The 19,529-nt window shown below is 45.2% G+C and overlaps 1 protein-coding gene across 1 annotated transcript in view; it reads right to left on the reverse strand.

The window, feature by feature from the left end:
• The window catches only part of FHOD3 (formin homology 2 domain containing 3), a 437,196-nt gene that overhangs the window by 48,374 nt on the left and 369,293 nt on the right, over positions 1 to 19,529 (reverse strand). The window contains exons 17-20 of the mRNA XM_056857839.1: positions 16,268 to 16,426; positions 13,871 to 14,053; positions 8,838 to 8,957; positions 6,924 to 7,085 (exon numbers count right to left, since the gene is read on the reverse strand). Coding sequence (XP_056713817.1) covers positions 6,924 to 7,085; positions 8,838 to 8,957; positions 13,871 to 14,053; positions 16,268 to 16,426 — 624 coding nt within the window. The remainder of the gene's footprint in view (positions 1 to 6,923; positions 7,086 to 8,837; positions 8,958 to 13,870; positions 14,054 to 16,267; positions 16,427 to 19,529) is intronic.

Consider the following 19,529-nt stretch of genomic DNA (forward strand, 5'->3'; position numbering starts at 1 on the left):
CTCAAGGAGCAAAGATCATGTTGTGCAATAAAGAAGCAAATACTTCACTAGTTAAGTGTGTTTCCTTAAATACGTATCACTCAGAGTCCACACTGCAGCTTCCCAAAAGCACATGGAATAATGATGAGGCCTTTGGCAGTATTACTAGCAGGTTCGTTTTAAAAAAGCCGATTGCGCTTGCCAGTTCAGTGATGGGATTTTTCCTACCTAACATTTGAAAGTACAATTCATTCTTTGGCCTGAAAGGGAATGGTAAATAATGTGAAAATATGAAGTCCTTTCAAAATCTTGACTCATTTAGGAAATGAGGACACACTGGTCAAATGCATTTGCTCTGGTCGAACCACTGGCATAGGTGCCTTTCGAGCACTAGCTAATTGTCAGGGTTGCACTTTTTCGAGGAGGCTAAGGGCCATATTAGCAGCTTCAAGCTCGTCAGAGCTTGGCAATGAAGCAGGGTCGGCCATGGGCAGGACTTGGATGGGAGACCACCAAGGAAATCTGGGGTTGCTATGTGAAAGAAGGCAATGGTAACCACATCTGCTTGTTTCTTGCCTAGAATGCCCCGTGGCTGAGGTCACCATGAATGGGTTGAGACACATTGGCATGTTCTTCTTCAAGGACCAAACTTGAGATGAATGATGAGTCAATTAGAGGTTTCTTTTTTAAATGAAACATCATCTTCAGATGCTCCTACCCGGGTGGGGGGGTGGACGTTGGAGGAACAACTGCTCAACTCTTCCTGCTGTTTCTCTACTCAGAATCAAACTCCTGCGAGCTGTTTTTCCAACCTTGGGGAAGAATGTATAAATTCCTTTTACTTTGTGTGGAGAGAAATACCTTAAGGAGGGTAATTATGACAGTGAATAAGTTGCAGGAGAAGACAGGGTTAAGCCTGGCTCTCTTGCACAATGTGTAGTTTCGCTCATAATCAACAATTAGAGTTGGGATTGTGTGTGTGTGTGTGTTAAGTGCCGTCAAGTCGCTTCCGTCTCATGGCGACCCTATGAATCAATGTCCTCCAAAATCCCCTATCTTTAACATCCTTGCTCAGGTCTTGCAAATTGGGATTATGTACCAAAAGTAGGGATTATGTACCTCGCAAAAAGTTCAGATTCTACACCCTGAAACCCAGTTCAAGGCACAAGATAGCACATTGTGTGTCATTAATGTTGCCAAGTCTATCTGGCAACCAGCAGCAGGGGAAGGCCTAGGCGGTGTCGCAGCGATGTCATTTCTGGCACGCACTGGAAGTGACGTCATCACATCACCGGCGACATGGGATGCTCTGATATTTGGGCAAAAACTCTATGGTAGATGCCTTTTTTTACCATAGAGTTTTTGCCCAAATACCAGAGTGTCCCAGGTTGCTGGTGATGTTGCCATGGTCAGTGGGGGCCTGGCAGTTCTGTGTGTCATCAATGTCTTTCGTATGAATGATTTAACAAGCAATCCCAAACAGCTCTACTCAGAAGTTCCATTTTATTTAATGGAGCTTACTTCCAGGAAAGCATTTGTAGGATTGCAGCCTTTGTTTACTAATACAATTTGTGCTTTACAAAATGCAGAATATTTTGACCTGGCAACCCTAGTTATGAGCCAGTTACGGATCAGAGGTTGATGGCCATGCCCTCCAATTTGAGGTTAGGTCCACCTATCTCTGACACTTTGGAGGCTTGAGTAGGATCTCAGGAAAGCTCACTGGATGCTCCCATTGCTTGCTCTGAGCATTCCCAAACCATGCGTCACACTAAAACTACCGCTCAGCCCCTTCAGCACAACTGGCAATCCCATCACTCCTTCCACCAAATAAGCTACTAATAACTTAGCATAAGAGTGACCTCCCCATCAAAGGGCTTACTCCCAAGAAAGTAATCCTAGGATTATACTGATAGCCTCCTTTTCAAGGCCAAACCTTGAATGGGGCTCCCAGCATCGTGGTTTTGTGGATGAATATTCCCGACTAGCCCGAACTTGTCAGAACTTGGAAGCTAAGCAGGGTCGGCCCTGGTTAGTACTTGGAGGGGAGACAACCCAAGAAGACAAGGGTTGCTACGCAGGGGTAGGCAATGACAACCCCCCCCCTGAAGATCTCTTGCCTTGAAAACCCCACCAGGGGTGGCCATAAGTTGGTTGGGGCTTGAAGGTGCTTAACTGTTACTATTAGAGAGAACATGTGTACAGGAGAGAGCAGAAAAAGGGGAGGTTTGGGTGCAGAGAGATCCAGGTTGGTGAAAAGAAAGAAATGTGTGTGTGCGTGTGTGTGTGTGTGCCGTATTTACTTGAAAGGAAGATGACCCTGAATGTAAGACAACCTCCCTAAAAGAAGTTACACTCACAAACATTGGTTTTTGTTTTTTTACTGGACATAACTAACTTGTATACAAACACAAAATGACCCCCTTATTTTTTTAATGGCATTACTGGGGAAAAAACCTAGTCTTGCATTTGAACAAATGCAGTATATGTATGTCTGTGTGTGTGTGGGGGGGGGGGGTAAGAGAGAAGGCACTGCTGGGAGATCTGTGGGAGGAACAGAAAAAAGGGGAATTATAGGTGTGGGTGCAGACTGCTTGGGGAATAAGAAAGAAGATGTGTGCAATGGGTAGGGTTGCCAAGTGCCCGGTGGTGGCGGGTAAAATCCCTCCCATCCACCAGGCTGCCCGCCGACCAGCTGAGGGCCGGCAGGCAATGCGTGCATGCGTGCGCACAGTCACTGTCAGGTTTACCTGGAAGAGACGAGGATGCTCTGGCAACCTCGGCTAAAACTCCATGGAAACCATGACTAACCATAGAGTTTTGGCCAAGATCGCTAGAGCATCTGTGCTGCTTTCGGGTAAACCTGGAAGTGACGTAGGCGCGTTGTATGGGGTGTGCATGTGTGTTGCGGCAGGTGCGCACGCTGCGCCATCTGCACGTGCGCATCGTGCACAGCAGCCTCAGCCTTGCAAAGCTCCCGGCGGTGGAGCTACGGGGCCCTGGCAAAAGCCTAGCAATGGGGGTAATATTTTATAACCTGAACAGAAGAAATGGCTACTATCACCTAGCACATAATCAGATGCCAACAGATCACAGAACCAGTAGTTATGTGTATATTGCTTAAACTCAGAACAACAAAATGTTAAAAACCAGTCAAAATTTGGTTATTTGGAAAGAAGATGCAAACAATTTAATCCTAGGTTCGAATGCCAGCTACTGAGATATATATATTCATTTATATGAATATATATATATATTCATTTCTTACTCTCAGAAAGAATATACTCAATTCTTACCCTCATTAAGTTCACACAGCAGGGAAAAACACTACACAGGGGAAACTTTTTAGCCTCTGTTGTTTAACTTCCTTAAAGTTTTTGCAAGATATATATGGGTCATATGGAGTCCAAGCTGTAATGTAACTCTCAATGAAATATTCATACTTTATTTATGCCAATTTTCCTTAAATAAGATTTCTCATATTCGGAGTCTGCACTATTAAGCAGCCTGGATGGTTTCCAGCTTCAAAAATCATTGATTTGTGGCAGCCAGGAGTAAGAGGGAGGAGAGATTGCTACAATAATCCTTTTCTGAGTTGAACTTGCAGAACAATTCTACAAGAAAAGGCCCCAGGCACTGTAGGAATGAACAGAGTTCATACTAAACCAACTTAGAGAGAAAGTATGACCATTATGGGACAGACTGAGATAGACCTGGAAGAGGAACTTCTCTCTTTCGCTTTAATTCTGAAGCTTTGGTCATGCCCCCACCACCGGCAAGCCCAAGCATACGACCTCAGCCTCAATACAAATGCTGGATATCCAACTTTCACTCCTTACCAACGACCCTTACAAAATACCTATTGTTCACCTTCAGCCACGACTTTCTCATTCTTGGCTGCCCTCTCAGTCAACTCACCCAAGAACACAACACATCCCTGATGTCCTGACCATCCCTTATTGCCATCTGTATACACAATGCCCACTGATTAAACTGTCATGGCTTCTGCTATCTCTGCCCCTACATCTCTCCTTCTGCCAGAACTTAAATTGGTAAAAAAAAAAAAAAAAAAAAAAGGTTGAGAAAGTGGCCTTCCCTCCAATGGTTGAATTGGTCATCTGATTATTAGGCAGTGTCACATGACTAATAACACAATCACAACAATGGGAACTCATTTGATTCACATACACAGGCAAGGAGACACATTCCTTTTCAGAGATGGCTCTGTTTTCATCCCTATTGTAATAGCTGGAGGTGTTAGATTCCTCCCCTCTAACACCAGCCCAAGCAAACGTCCTAAGGAAGGAAAGCTAATACTCTCTGTAAAACTGAAGCAAAATGTTCTGAAAAGTATGTAGATTTTGTGGTGAAAAGTCTTACAAGCCAGGATGGGGGGCGGGGGAAGAGAAGAAGGAATGAGGCTGACTGCCTCTCAAGCACAAAGCCATTTAGTGCTATAGGAATGTAGCTGACCCTAGACAGGAGGAGGACAATAGGCAGCCAGTGTCCTCCCTAAATTCATAGTTACACCTAAGCGACAGAGCTTCAGGAAGATAAGGGACAAAGTAGACACAAATGGAAACAGGAAAAGATAGAGGGTCTGCTGGGATGGGGACCAAGGGAGAGATAATAAAACCCCTCTCTACATTTTTTTTTTTGGCTCCTATCCATTCATACACCTAGACTCCATCTTAACTCCAAGTAGTTATGAGCACAAGGTCCTGAACTCACCAGGGGATAACCCACTACATAGTGAAATCACGGTAATGGATGATTTCTAATTGCTTGCAGTTTCAGCAATTATATCGCCTATCTCTAATTACCATCTGTAGGGATATGCACAGTTACTACCGTGATTTATTCACATTTGTGTTTATCCTTGTTCAGTTTGCTGTGTTTACATATGGCGTGTGCACTTTTCATTTTCTTATTAAATTTCTTTGCCTTCTCAATGTGGCTAATCTGATCTCTGTAACCCGTGTTAGACCTTGTACAGTTCATGGGTTATCAACAGAAGAAAGGGGAGAGGGTCATGGTTAACTCCCCTAGAGTGTTCAACCGTGTCTGTTGGACCCCTTGGCAGCTAGAGAGGCAAGAGGGGAAGGCAAAGTCTCTGAACGGAGCTTTTAAATGGCAAAGGGCACCGGAGCACAAGGCTTCAGGTGGGACAGGCCATAATAACTGGCTCGATGGAGGGATGATACACAGAAAGAATGAATTAGGGAGAGGAGAAACCTCGCTGGGCAAGTGATTTGGGATGGCTACATAAAGTTATCACTCCCACGTGGGCAGAAATGAATGCTCGCAAGATCCGTTTCCCCTCAGGTTGTATGGAATCATTTGTGCCAAAAGGAAACATGTACATAGATATGGGCACCATTGCAATTAACTCAAGTATATTTGTGGAACACATTTGCCTACAGAGGGTCTCAGGAGGGAGCCTATCCTGGAACAGCCGTCTAGTCAAGGCAAGTTCAGAAACAGTCAAAGCTGAGGCATCAGTAGAAGAACAGGTGCAAGATGATGATTTTTAAACATTTAGGTTTACGGTATTTATGAAAATATACAATTTTGTGAGAAAGGAAGCATCACTATCTGAAAACTGAGAGGGTGGAAAATGTGGGAGCTGCAAACAGAAGACCACAACTCAAGGAGTTATAGATGTCAAGTTTTCCTCTGCAGTGTTGCCCGGCGGCTATAACAGCAATGAAAAAGCACAAGAGACCGACAGTACTGCCACCCTATAAAGGCATGCCTGGCTTCAGTAATCCACACGTGACAACAAAGTGTGTAAAGAATAATTTTCACAAAATGGATGAAGTCTTGAAACTGTCTCTACAACACTGAATACACTCACAACACTTTTGAACCTCTCTTGGATTCCGCGGGTCCCATTCCTACTTGTTCCAGCGGGTGATGAGCAAGAGAATTTTCCAGTGGGGATGGCATAAAAGTCTGTGTATTACAAAAGCAGCTACAGACTTAAGCTCCTCCTTTGTAAGCACCCCATTAATTTTCTTCACACATTTAATTGTAAACCTGAGGTTTGTCTTTTGATAAAAAATATATAGAATATATACAATCAAAGCAATATAATACAAGAGATCTTTCTCTGAACTCTGTTAACTTAGACATGCCTTGCTAGCAACCCCGCTGGTCTCCTTGGCATCGTCTCTCCTCTCCCATCTCAGGAGTGTTGTCCTGTGGTCATGCTGGTAAGGGCCTCTGTCCCTATCCACAGCTTTCCCTCTCACTTTGTTAAAAGCCCCTCTCTACACACTGTGCCCTGACCTGACAGGCCAAGGCTTGCCCAATCTCATCAGATACCAGAAGCTTAGCAGGGTCGGCCCCAGTTAGTACTCGGAAGGGAGACCACCAAGGAAGTCCAGGTTCACTATGCAGAGGCCGGCCATGGCCAAACCACCTCTGATCATCTCTTGCCTCCAAAAGCCTACAGGGTTGCCGTAAATCAGCCACAACTTGAGGGACCTTCCCACAACTTCCTGCTTTTCTGCCCCTTCTTGCCTTGGTGTCCACCGTTGGGAGGAGACCTGATTCCAACTCCTGGCTGAAGGGGCATCTCTCACAGAACTATTTGTCCTATTAATTGCTTTATAACTTTATTAAGGCACAATATAAGAGCGCATTGGCTTTGGTCTCCAGGAACAGTCTGCCTGTTAACAGATCTTGATGAGAAAACCATTTGACAGAAAAATGAAGGGGTGGGGGAAAGTGCCAGAAAGAAAGTTTCTAAAAACTCCAAGGGAATGATATAAACAAAGCCATATTTCTAAGCATTGCTGTGCTTCTAAAAAAGAGCAAAGAAAATAGGCAGGAAAGTAAAACCTGAAAGCTTCACTGACACCATTTTTTCTCCTCACAGAGGCTGATAAAGATCTCGTCTGTCACAGAAAAAGGAAATTTCCTTGCACTCAGAGACGTACCTTGGCTGACCTAGTAATGGCCCCAATCTCAGAATAAAGGTCTGTACTGTCTGGGAATTTCTCCACCACTATTGTGCAGACATGATGTAGAAGAGACTGCTTATGCACCGTGTCCTTTACTTCTGGAACCTTCTCGAGGTAGCTCAGTTCAAAGGCTTTGGCCTGCACAAAGGGAAGAAAGGGGGGGGGGGAGTTAACATGAAGCATCCCCTTCCCTGTGCCAATTTTCTTTTGAAAAATTCCAATGCAAGATGTGTGAGGAGGAGAAGGGAGAGTACATACTATTAAAACTGCTGAAGAATCAGGAGATTTATCTGTCTTTTAGTTACATTTAAGTTAGGAGTAATTTACCTGAAACAATCATTTATTGGTAATAACAAAGTACAGAAAGTGACAAAATTCAAGCCTGTAGCATTCTGAATGGATTAAGATGCATTTCCCAGAGAAAGTTGGCATTTTTAAAAACACTTAAACAAAAAAATACCTCCCTCATGTCTCATATACTCTCTATACTTATGGACAGCCCTAACCTGGATGGCCCAGGCTGGCCCGATCTCATCAGATCTTGGAAGCAAACACAGTCAGCCCTGGCGAGTACTTGGATGGGAGACCACCAAGGAAGTCCAGGGTCGCTACACAGAGGCAGGCAATATGGCCAACCTTGCCTTGTCTCTTGCCTTGAAAACCCTACGGGGTCACCATAAGTCGGCTGAAACTTGGCAGCAATTTCCATCAACACTTTATAGATAACTAGGTAAAAACGCTTTGTGCAAATGTGTGCAAGATGAGTAAGACATCAACACAATCAGTTACTGGATCGACACTTGTCGGTGTTCCATCACATTGTGACCAAGCAAGGGGGCACAGGGTGCTGTGTGCAGAGGGACGTGAATGTGCAGAGGGACGTGGCTCTAGAGGGCTCCCATTATGAGAGGCACAGTAATGGGGGTCCAATTGCAAGCTGAATGGAACCTCACAAGCCCACACGGCTGCCAGCCCAGTCTAAACGAAGCCCCACCACAGTGCTGCTGCAGGGCCTGTCTTGGGTTTGGCTGGTGATGCAAGCCCAAGAGTGGGTGCTACTGGTCCCTGATGCGTCACTGATGGCTGGGAGCGGCCTTCAGATCCAAGGGGTTGCTCAGGTGGCTTGGCCCGAGAACCAGCCGGGGGTAAAACCTGCACTGAATCCACACGGTTGAGATTCAGCACCCAGCACCACAGGATGACCAAGGACACCATCAGACTTTCTCTCATTCATGTGAGTAACTCCTATGTGGGAAAAGATAACACTTTTGCATTTGGGGTCAGCACTGTCGGCAGCAACGAACACTGCTCTCTCCCGTCCCTAGAGCTGCATTTGGATGGAACACCCACGGACTGCCCAGGAATGAGCTGGGTGCTCACATAAGCCCTGAGAAACCAGCACGGTATAGTGGTTAAGAGTGGTGGACTGGAGAACCAGGTTTGATTCCCCGCTCCTCCACATGAACGGCGGACTCTGATCTGGAGAACCAGGTTGGTTTCCCCACTCCTACCCATGAAACCATCTCAGTGACCTTGAGCTAGTCACAGCTCTCTCTGAACTCCCTCAGCCCCACCTACTTTAAAGGGTGACTGTTGTGGGGGAGGAAGGGAAGGAGATTGTAAACCGGTTTGATTCTTCTTAAAAGGCAGTGAAAGTTAGAATATAAAAACCAACTCTTCTTCTTCTTTCCACATTTTGATTCAATTACTGAAATTAACACAAACCACAGTTTACTATTGCATTGGAATGGGCCAATTTGGGATTGCCTTCACCCTCCAAACCAGCCAGGACTACATACCAACTTGAACGTGTGCATGAGCATTGACTCGTCCCGTCATAACTACAAAATGGAAACATGATAATCAAATAACAGTGGAGGAAAAGCTTACATTGGTTCCATTGAGGAAATTTCCAATAGCTAGCAGAGTAGACAAGATAAATCCCAAAGTCTTATTGTTCTCTAGCTGGTCCATTCCTTCCTTCAAGTCCAAAAGTGGTTCTGCCACCTCCTGCCATCAATGGAAAAGCAAGCAAATGGTGAGCAGCGGCCTCAATATCCATTCAGAATCCAGAATTTTATTAATACGGTCGATTGACCAATCAGATATCAGTACATCAGATTATCCAAACTCAGTAGCAGTGCTGTACTGTAGTATCACGAATTGGTTACATGAATAAAAATGCAAATCAATAAAAGCAATCCACAGTTAAAATTACTGCCTTAAAATTCTAGAGTTGCGGAGTATTTTAACAGTCTTTCTCTGACCAGGCTCATGCGTATTTTAATAGCAGCAGCGCAGAACTTGGCAGTTTGAAATGAAAGCTGTGGAATTTCTCCCGACAGGAGCTTCTCTGTCAAAAACTTGGCCGACCCTTCAGGGGATTGGCCAAGCCAGGGGGAAATAAGCTCAGAGTGGACTTCACGATAGAATGGGCAACTAATCAGTACAGGTTCAATGGTTTTGATGTCCCCTGTCCCACATGGGCAGAGCCTTTCTGATCTAGGGGTCTTCTTGTATTTTCCTTCTAGTACAGCCGATTGAAGCGCCCGACATCTGGTAAGGGTAAAAACCTTCCTATAATTGATAAGCTCAAGATGGAAAAAGTAAGCTGCAGGGGAGACTAAGTATCTAGATTTTTCAGGGGCCAAAAGGAGTGGAGATTTCCCAAGATCTGTCTGGCGCTCAACATCTTCCACCCTTTGCTTCAAGTGACTTGATGCCCAATTTATACCCACAGCTAACAAAGAAGATGGGGAGAGGCCCAGGCCGGCCATTTTGTTAAGGGCCATCTTTAACCATAATGACTGAAACGTAGCCTGTAGAAGCAGAGATAGTAGACCTTTTGAGTTAAAATGTAGCTTGAGCCATAGAGTTTGGAAGCAGTACAAACCCTTGCCTCCACCCTCACCAGTCGAGCAGTAGCATTTGATGTGCAGCGAGGTAGATGAAGGGCTGCTCTCAAAAATTTAGATTGGACCTGCTCCAATGGGACAAAGGTAGATGGAGATGGCCCGAGTGAGGTCCCATATGCCAGTTGTGCCAAGGTTTTCGCTTGGTTCAATATCCATTCAATGATTTTTTTTACCACAAACGTTTCCCAATCTGTGCAATCGTAAGGAAAGTTACTCCAGTCTAAGCCCATTCATTTCAGTGGGCTTAGACCGGAGTAACTCTCCTTATGGTTGCACTTGAATGTGAAATGACTGGCACTGAACACCTTTCCCCTTCCGGGTTCTGAACACTCTTAAAGGCACAGCCACCTCTTCCTGAACAGTAAACCTACAAACTCCAAGACATCCCAGTTCAATTGCTCTTAATTTGACCAAGATGCACAATTTCGAACAAGATGAAGGCTCCTGGAAATTATAATTCTGGTAAGATTTATTTAGCCTGATTTCCCCTCTGTTCTGCACTTTATAAGATACTTCTGTGAATTAAAAAAAAAAAAGAAGCAGCACAATTCAGCTCCATGCCACAGCCTTTACTAGAGTTGCCTAAATTCATCCCATCTCGATGACAGAGAGACTGTGAAAGGTATACTTCTATAGGAGCCTAAGACTATAAAGGCAACTCTGGCTATGGAATAAATATAAACAAATTTTAGACTTTACACTTTATAAACGTCATTTTACTCAGTCTGAGGACTGCAGTTTTCTCATACGTTTATGTACTTTCACAATGGCAGAGGTGTATTCAGAATTGTATTATTTGGACCGCTGAAGAAGGCTCCACAGCCAAAACGCGTTCGGTCTGAGCTGTGACATTGTTTGGATACATTGTTGCACTGTTGTATTTTTTTTATGTTTATTTGGCATGTTTGGCATAGATACATAGAGGCTTGAACAGGGCTGCATACAAGTTGTTTATATTTATTTTTTGGGTCTGTATTAAATCACTTGTATTAATATTAGCCCGTGGTTTCATGCTGATTCTTACCTTTTGGGTACCTTATTCTAGTTTCACAGGGTTAAGGCTTCTCTTCCCCTTGTTTTGTTGCTCCATCTCCTTCCCACCACCAAACAGGTGACTGGCAGGCAGGGAGGGAAAAGAGAAACCAACACTGAGCTCTTCCCTGACCTTGGATAGCCCAGGACTAGACCTCTGTGGTCAGATCTTGGAAGCTAAGCAGGGTCAGCCTTGGTTAGTACTTGAGACCCAGAAGCCCTACGAGGAAAGGCTGAGGGAACTGGGAATATTCAGTCTGGAGAAGAGGCGGTAGAGGGGGGACAGGATTGCTCTCTTGAAGTATTTGAAGGGCTGTCACTTAAGAGGAGGGCAGGGAGCTGTTCCTGTGGGCATCAGAGGAGAGGACTCACAATAGTTGGTTTAAATTACAGGCAGAAACATACTGGATGGATATTAGGAAAAATATTTTTACAACAAGAGTTGTTCAACAGTGGAATTGGCTGCCCAGGGAGGTGGTGAGCTCCCCCTCACTGGCAATCTTTAAGCAGTGGCTGGACAAACACTTATCAGGGATGCTCTAGGAGCTGATCCTGCATTAAGCAGGGGGTGGGACTAGATGACCAGTATGGCCCCTTCCAACTCTATCATTCCGTGATTCTATGAATGGGTGACCACCAAGGACGTCTAGGGCTTGGAAACTCTACAGGGTCTCTGCGACTTGTTGGCTGTGACTTGACGGCACATTCCACCACGGAACTGAGATCTGCTCCAAGGCAAGAGGAAGGGAAAGAAGCTCCGGTGATACACTGGCGGATCCCTGCATGAAGAGCACTCACTCAGACACCGGCTCTTTGGCAAACAGGGCCAGTGAGCCAAGTGCAGAAACTTGCTTTCCAGACAGAGCAGAATCCCTCTGGGGGAGCTGGGTAACAAATACAACCCAGAGGCCAAGGGGTCCGCAACCTTTTTGAGCCTGTGACCACTTTGGAGGTTTGACACAGGATTGGTGAGCACAGCCACAAAACAGCTGCTGCAGAAAGCGAAGCCAGCCACAAAACGGCTGCCGCAGCTGGCCTTCAACCACACCTTCAAGATCCTGGTTTTGTAGTGGCTACTATGACCAAAGCAAAGCAATACCTGCTCCTGTTTTATCTCAGAAAGCAAACTCTGCTACAAAGTTTAAAGGAAGGAAGGGAGAGGAAGATTAATGGCCATGTATATGTTTTATTCCTGATGGCTGAGGGTTGCTGACTTCTTTCCAAACTGAATGTTTATACCCAAGCTAGGGAGCTAATAGTGAAAGCACCAGGATTCAGGACAATCTTCAGTATAATCAGAGCTTTGAATGTGCTTCGGAAACAAATTTGGGGATATGGTGGAGGGAGACCCCCAATAGAGTCTCCTATTTCTTTATTTCTAAGGATATTATTGATTAGGGAAACGGGCTCTGGTGAGGAGGGTGGATGGACCAAAAGGTTTCTGCTGGGAGACAGCCCACCAATCACCACCCAAGTCCCAAAATACTGTGCAGTAGCAATGAAGTTACGTCGCCTTAATGTACTTCCTTAATCTGTGAAAATGTAAAATTGGGTGATTCCTAATTTTGTTGGCCATGGTTGTAAACATCTACTTTGTATGGTCAGTTTCTGTTTTACCTGTTTTATCTGGCATACTAACCACAAACAAAATTTATTTCTTTTTATGTCTAAGGATGTTGGAACAGCTGATCTTAGACTGTGCGTCTCTTAGCTCCCGGCTTCCCCTGCCTACCGCTGCTCAGGTGGGCAGCGGGATGAAAATGGGGGAGGGGAAAATGTCCCTGGCAATGCAATGTCACTTCTGGTCATCCTGGAAGTGACATCACTGAAGCACTGATGATGTCACTGCATCATCGGCAACCCCACACACACACACACTGGGTGAGTCTCCTGTTAGTTGCACGCCTCATGATGGCAAGTTTAATATTAGAACTTGAAATCTTTTGCACTTGATTGCTTGTTAAACCCCCCCAAATTTTCAATTATTCAAAAAAGCCGAATCCATTCTATTTGGCTTTTCCAGATTTTTTTGAAAAATTCTGAGTTTATTAAACCCGAGCCCGAAAAATACTGGAAAAAAGGTGCGCAGCCCCGGCACCATAAGTCAGTGGCCATTTGATGGCACTTTCCACCACTAATTATGGCTCTACTGTATTGATGTGGTTCAGAAAGATATTTTGGTAAAGGGACAGGGACTGTGGACCATATTACAGTACACAGTAAGTGCTGTGTGTTGCTGTATGTATGATCCTACTATGTAATTTCTGCATCATTTAAAATCTCACGTGAATGCTTATTCTTTGCTTCAGATTCTTGCTTGGTTTCAGATTTCCGCAATCCAAACCCTATTGTACTGTTTACTGGATGTCCCATCTTGTTGACTGTACTGATTTACACTGTATAATCCACCGTGAGTTTTAGTGAGATAGGTGGACTATAATGTGTGTGTGTGTGTATACACAAGAATCATAGAGTAGGAAGGGACCGTACAGGCCATCTAGTCCAACCCCCTGCTCAATGCAGGATCAGCCCAGAGCATCCCTGACAAGTGCTTGTCCAGCCTCTGCTTAAAGACTGCCAGTGAGGGGGAGCTCACCACCTCCCTTGGTAGCTGATTCAACTGTCAAACAACTCTTACTGTAAAAAAAATTTTTCATAATACCCAGCCAGATCTCATAAGCTAAGCAAGATTGGTACTTGGAAGGGAGACCTCCAAGGAAGACTCTTCAGAGGAAGGCCATGGCAAACCACCTATGATTCACACTTGCCTTGAAAGCCCCTTGCTGGGGTCACCAGAAGTCAGCTATGACTTGACGGCATTTCACACCCACATACATGTTAATTCACACTTTAAAATGTAGTGGGAGATCTGTTCACAGATCTCCTGACGTCACATTTAGTTTGGTCCCGTCCTAAGCACATGAAACTGAAACCGAGGGGCTGCTTCCATTCCCCCAACCATCAGGAAGAGATTACCTTTTCCACAAGCTCGTAATCCATTTTAAATGCCCACAGCTGAAGTCGGGCGGAAAGTTCGGTGATGGAAGAAAGAGTCAGCAGGAACTGTTCGGCGCTGCCCAGAGGGACGTCGGGATTGGCCAGCTGAGCCTCCTGAATTTTCTGTTTCTCTTCTTCTGTGGGAATCATGGTGAGAATTTTCTACAAGGACAGAGAAGGGCCATGAATAAGGTTGCCAACTTCCAGGTGTGGCGTGGAGATCTCCTGGTATTACAACTGATCTCCAGACTACAGAGATCAGTTCCCCTCGAGAAAATGGCTGCTTTGGATTCTATAGAATATGTGAAAGATTATTCACATCAGTCTTGGGCTTTTGGGTTTATAAACTTTGGTCTTTCCATTACTAGCTACACCTGCCACAATCCACAAGGGGTGAAGAGCTGGAGGAAACCTTTGCGCTTGTCATCGGTTGAGGAACTCGTCACAGTAACGTGTGAACAAGACCTGGGAAACTCTTTGCAGCATTCACGGCTGTGCGCATGCACGGTCTCCATTGCAGAGATGGTGGTGATCACCTGGCCAGGGGGATGGCAGAGCAGGAGAGACTGAATCCAACCCACTTCCCTATCCAGTGCCCTGAACAGGTAACCACAGGCTATAATTACCTGGTCCAAGGTACTTGAGATGCATGGATGGATAGGAGGGCTCACTCAGCAAAGGCTCAGGGAGCTTAGTAGGGACCAACGGGACATGGCAAAAAAGTGGGGGCATTTTTCTTTAGCTAGGGAACGACATCAGCCCTGGTTAGTATTTGGATGGGAGACCACTAAGGAATACCAGGGTTGCTGTGCAGAGGAAGGCACTGGCAAACCACCTCTGTTAGTCTCTTGCCATGAAACCCCCCCAAAAGGGGTCACCATAAGTCAGCTGCGACTTAACGGCACTTTACACAAACACACAGGGAACGACATAATGTATTTACGGACAGTATATCTGGAAATAAATTCTAATCTCAGTTTTCCTTTCAGTTTTATTACAACTCTGAAAAGAAGCTCAGAGAAGGGGAACTGAAGCTCCAACACAGAGAAAGGGGATTGAGCTCCAACGCAATGGCCTCCCTCCCTCCCTCCTCCCAACACTCTCTCTAACTTTAACCTTTTCAGGACTCAACAGGGGCTCTTGAGAACTGAGCCCACTCCTAGCTGCCTCGCTTTGCCATGGATCCTATTTCTTCATCATGCTAGCATGTAACGTGACCCAGAAGGCAGAAACTGGCCTCCCTACACACACACAAGCTTAATCTGGAAGAAATTTAGCATGTATAACAACAAAAGTAAATCGCAAGCATCTTCCCCTGCTTTTTAATCCTGCTAGGAATGTAGATTTAAGATCACAGGGAGAGGCCTTCCTCACTATCCCACCAACCAAAGAAGCTTGTTTGGTGGGTACACGAGAAAGGGCCTTTTCAGTGGCAGCCCCACAATTATGGGACAAGCCCCCTCACTTTCGATCTTTAGAAGGCAGCTGAAGATGGTTTTATTTAGGACTGCATTTGGTTAAATTTACTAGCAGTCCTGAGTTGTGATTTTAAATTTTGGTTTTTCTATTTTTCATGTATTTTATTCCGTGTCGTTAAGCTGTCTTGAGCTCTGTAAGGACGAAAGGCAGCTAATAAATGCTTTAAATAAATAATAAAAAAGAATAATACATTCCATTGCTGGACACCCACACCTGTTTTTATAAGAATAATAACAGGAATACTTATATTTGCTAACATAAATATTCAGAGCACATTTTATATTTGTCTTCTAATTTTGTCCCAGTGGTTTACTATCCTAAAAGGTTTTTAAGGGTAATGAATTAGACCGCTAGTATTCAGCTGACAGGCTGGGATTCAATAGATGGATGGGGAGAATTATGAAGAAGAGGGAATTGCAGCTTGTTGTGGCTGGGCTGAGGCAAGCTGTACCTATCCAAATTCCCTCCTTTGTCCAAAAAGTTTACCAGAATCAGGAAGTAGCTCTCATGTTGCAGGTAGGTTGTGGCTCTGAAGAGGATAAAAGCTTAAGAACATGAGAAGAGCCCTGCTGGATCAGACCAGTGGTCCATCTAGTCCAGCATCCTGTCTCACACAGTGGCCGACCAATTCCTCTGGCGGTCCAACAACAGGACATAGAAGCCAAGGCCTTCCCCCAATGTTGCCTCCTGGCACTGGGATTCAGAAGTTTACTGCCTCTGAACATGGAAGTTCCCTTTAGACACCATGACTAGTAGCCACTGATAGACCTACTGATAGCCACTGTTAAGCTTCCTTTTTTGTTTTCTTTTAGAAGTTCCACATGTCGCCATATTTTCAGTTCCCTAATAACTGGAAATCATAACCTGCTCAGCAAGCCGCCATGTTTTTCTCTGTACCTCTATTCCTTCCTTATTTAAGGCATATTCATCAAAGTTCAAAATGGCAGTCTTAATTGTCCTCGGAGGGGGTAATACTGTCAGTCCAATATTAATGGCGTTGCTCCGTTTGGAATCCAACACAATGATTTCTTGCCTCTTCCCATCAGCAGCGGTTTTCTGAGAGAAAAGAGGAGAGAGAGAGAAAAGGTGAGTTCTTTAATGTAAAATGCCCATTGACAACCATTGGCGAGAGCTTCCACTTCCTCAGCATGCAGTGTAGGCACCGATTTAGTGCAACGTGTTGTTCAGTGGTGCAACCCCGCCCCCCCCCCCCGCAAACCTAAGGCACATCATACCAGGCAGGCAGAGGGAGGTGGGCTGCAGTGGGGTGCTGGAAAGGAAACCACTATGGCTGTTGGGACTAGTAATTTCTAGTTCTCTGGGACATACTGCCAATTCATTCCTCCCCACGCCTCCCCCCCCACCCCCCGAAGGTACCGGTAAGAGTAAATAGTTGTGAATCTTTAAGGGCATTTCTGCTGAAGTTCTGGGTTCTTAGTGAGAGGAGCCTCTGTGGAAGAGCCTCTGCTTTGCATGCAGAAGGTCCCAGGTTCAATCCCCGGCATCTCCAGTTAATAGGATCAGGCAGTAGGTGATGTGAAAGACCCCTGCCTGAGACCCTGGAGAGCTGTTGCCAGACTGACTAGAGAAGACTGACCTTGATGAACCGATGGTCTGGTTCACTATAAGGCAACTTTATGCATGTACGTTTGGGATGCTGGATTGCGGCTCAGCTGTAGAGCATCTGAGGTCCCAGGTTCAATCCCTCGCTTCTCCGGTTAAAAGGATCAGGTGGTAGGTATTTTGAAAGACCTCCACCGGAGACCCTGGAGGGCCACAGCCAGACTGAGTAGACAATACTGATTACAATGGACAATTCATTATAAGGCAACTTCAGAGAGATGGCGCCTGCTCAGAATCTGTGGTGCAGAAAATGTTCTAGCTGCTGCTGGCCAGGGTTCCCTGACTAATGCTCTCATCCCTCACCCAAAAGTATTCAACAGCTGAACATGCTTTATGGCGGCAGGCACGAAAACCATCAGAAACTTTAACTGTGCCACATTACCTAGCTGGCCACCCTTGCTAAACTTTAATCCGCCACCCACCTTAAGAACGTCTAATTTCCTACAGCCATTTCCTCCAGGGGAATTGAGCTCTGTGGTCTGGAGATCAGCTGTAATTCCAGGAGAATTCTTGGCCTTGCTTGGAGGTTGACAGCCTTGTGTGACTGAAACACACTTGGCAGCAACAAGGATTTTGGAACAGGGGAATCGGCCGTCAGTTTCCCTCAAACCCTCTCACGGATTTGCCAAGGCGAAGGCCTCTCAGTTTTACTTCGCACTTCCATTTTAGGCAAAATTGGGAGGAAACTTGGGTTGCCAACTCTGATTTTGGAAATACCTGGAGATTTGAGGGTGGAGCCTAGGAGAGTGGGGTTTAGGGAGGGGAGGGACTTTAGTAGCGTATAGTGCCATGCAGTCCACCTCCCAAAGCAGCCGTTTTCTCCAGGAGAAGTGGAATAAATATTTTAAATTTAAGAAGTAAAAAAAAAATAAGTGATTTATGTAGCCTGGATATCAGTTGCAATTTTGGGAGATTGCCAGCCCCCACCGGGAGGCTGACAACCCCAGTGACAACCCTAAATTTATGGTCCCATGTGGAAGTGAGGATGTTGAGATTCTGTGTGGTGTGGTAGTGTAAATGCTGGACTCGTACCTGGGAGACCCGGGTTCAAATTACCACTCAGCCTTGAAGTTCTCCAGGTTAGAGTCCACCGTTCTTAACCACTATGCCATGATGGCATTGTTCCTCTATCAGAACTCTTTGTTAAAAAAAAAAAAAAAAAAAAAAAACATGGTGGAATACAAGGGTGAGATGTGAGACAAGAGCTACCCAGAGAGGAGGGAAACTGGGTCAATTTGCCCTGGGCCCCCACAAAACAGGAGGTTTTCTGTGTTATCTCATGTGTGGGCCAATGGAGTAGGCTGTGGCTCAATGGTAGAGCATCAACTCAGTGTGCAGAAGGCCCCAGATTCAATCCCTGGCAACTCCAGTTAAAGGGATCAGGTATTAGGTGATGTGAAAGACCTCTGTCTGAGGCCCCGGGGAGCTGCTGCCAGTCTGAGTAGACAATACTGACCAGAATGGACCAAAGTTCTGATTCAGGATAAGGCAGATTCATGTGTGTACTGTAGGCCATACTGCTCTGTTGCAGTTCTCAGCAAGATTCCTGGTATTTTGTTTAAGGGTTTTGTATTAAACGAGAGAAAACAATGCATCAGTGTGTAAGGTCTTGGTATGTAATTGTGACATCATATGAACAGTCTCCAATCATGCTGAAGTAAATATTATTTACAGCTGCATGTGAAATAGAATAGATGCTAATATTGAGGGTTAAATGATTGCTTGAAGCATTGATGTACATACAGATGGAATGAAATTTTTGCTTTTTTGGTCAAAGCTGGCTATAAAACGTCACACTGGAGGCTGGAAGGTTCAGGGCTTTTGATTAAGAGCTAAGTCTGCATCCCAACTAAAAGGGAGTCTAGATTAAGCAAGACAACAGAGAGGAGATCACTGTATACAAGGAGCCTAATAGGTAGTCCTCTGAGTTTGGGAAGGGGCTGTGGCTCAGTTGTAGAGCATCTGCCTTGCATGCACAAGTTCCCAGGTTCAATCCCAGGCATTTCCAGTTAACAGGACCAGGAACTGGGTGATGTGAAAGACCTCTGCCAGAGATCCTGGAGTTTAACTGCCAGTCAGAGTAGGCAATGCTGACCTTGAGTGAACAACGGTCTCATTCAGTATAAGGCTGCTTCATGTGTGTTCATGTGCTTGTACAATCATGCCTGGGTCCTTCGAGGGGGCGGTGGCAGTGTCCCCAACTTCACAACTTCAGAAACCTTCTGGGAAGCCCTTTATGTGACTGCATGAACGACAGTTTCAGAGGTAGCTGTGTTGGTCTGACGTAGAAAGCTAGATTTGAGTTTAGTAACACTTTGGAACAAGATTTTCAGGGTGCAAAAGCTTTTGCGAGTCAATAAACTCTTCTGACAGAGAAGCATTGACTGTCAAAAGCTTACATCTCAAAAATCTCTTTGGTTCTTAGCTGCATGAATGATGACTCGATTAAATCAATTATCGGTAAGCAGAATCTGTTTTCATATCCCTAAAATCCCATGTAGATCGGGAAGCTCCTTGCTGAATGGCTGGCCAGGAA

The sequence above is a fragment of the Euleptes europaea genome, chromosome 11, assembly GCF_029931775.1.
Source record: "Euleptes europaea isolate rEulEur1 chromosome 11, rEulEur1.hap1, whole genome shotgun sequence".
NCBI classification, from domain to species: Eukaryota; Metazoa; Chordata; class Lepidosauria; order Squamata; family Sphaerodactylidae; genus Euleptes; species Euleptes europaea.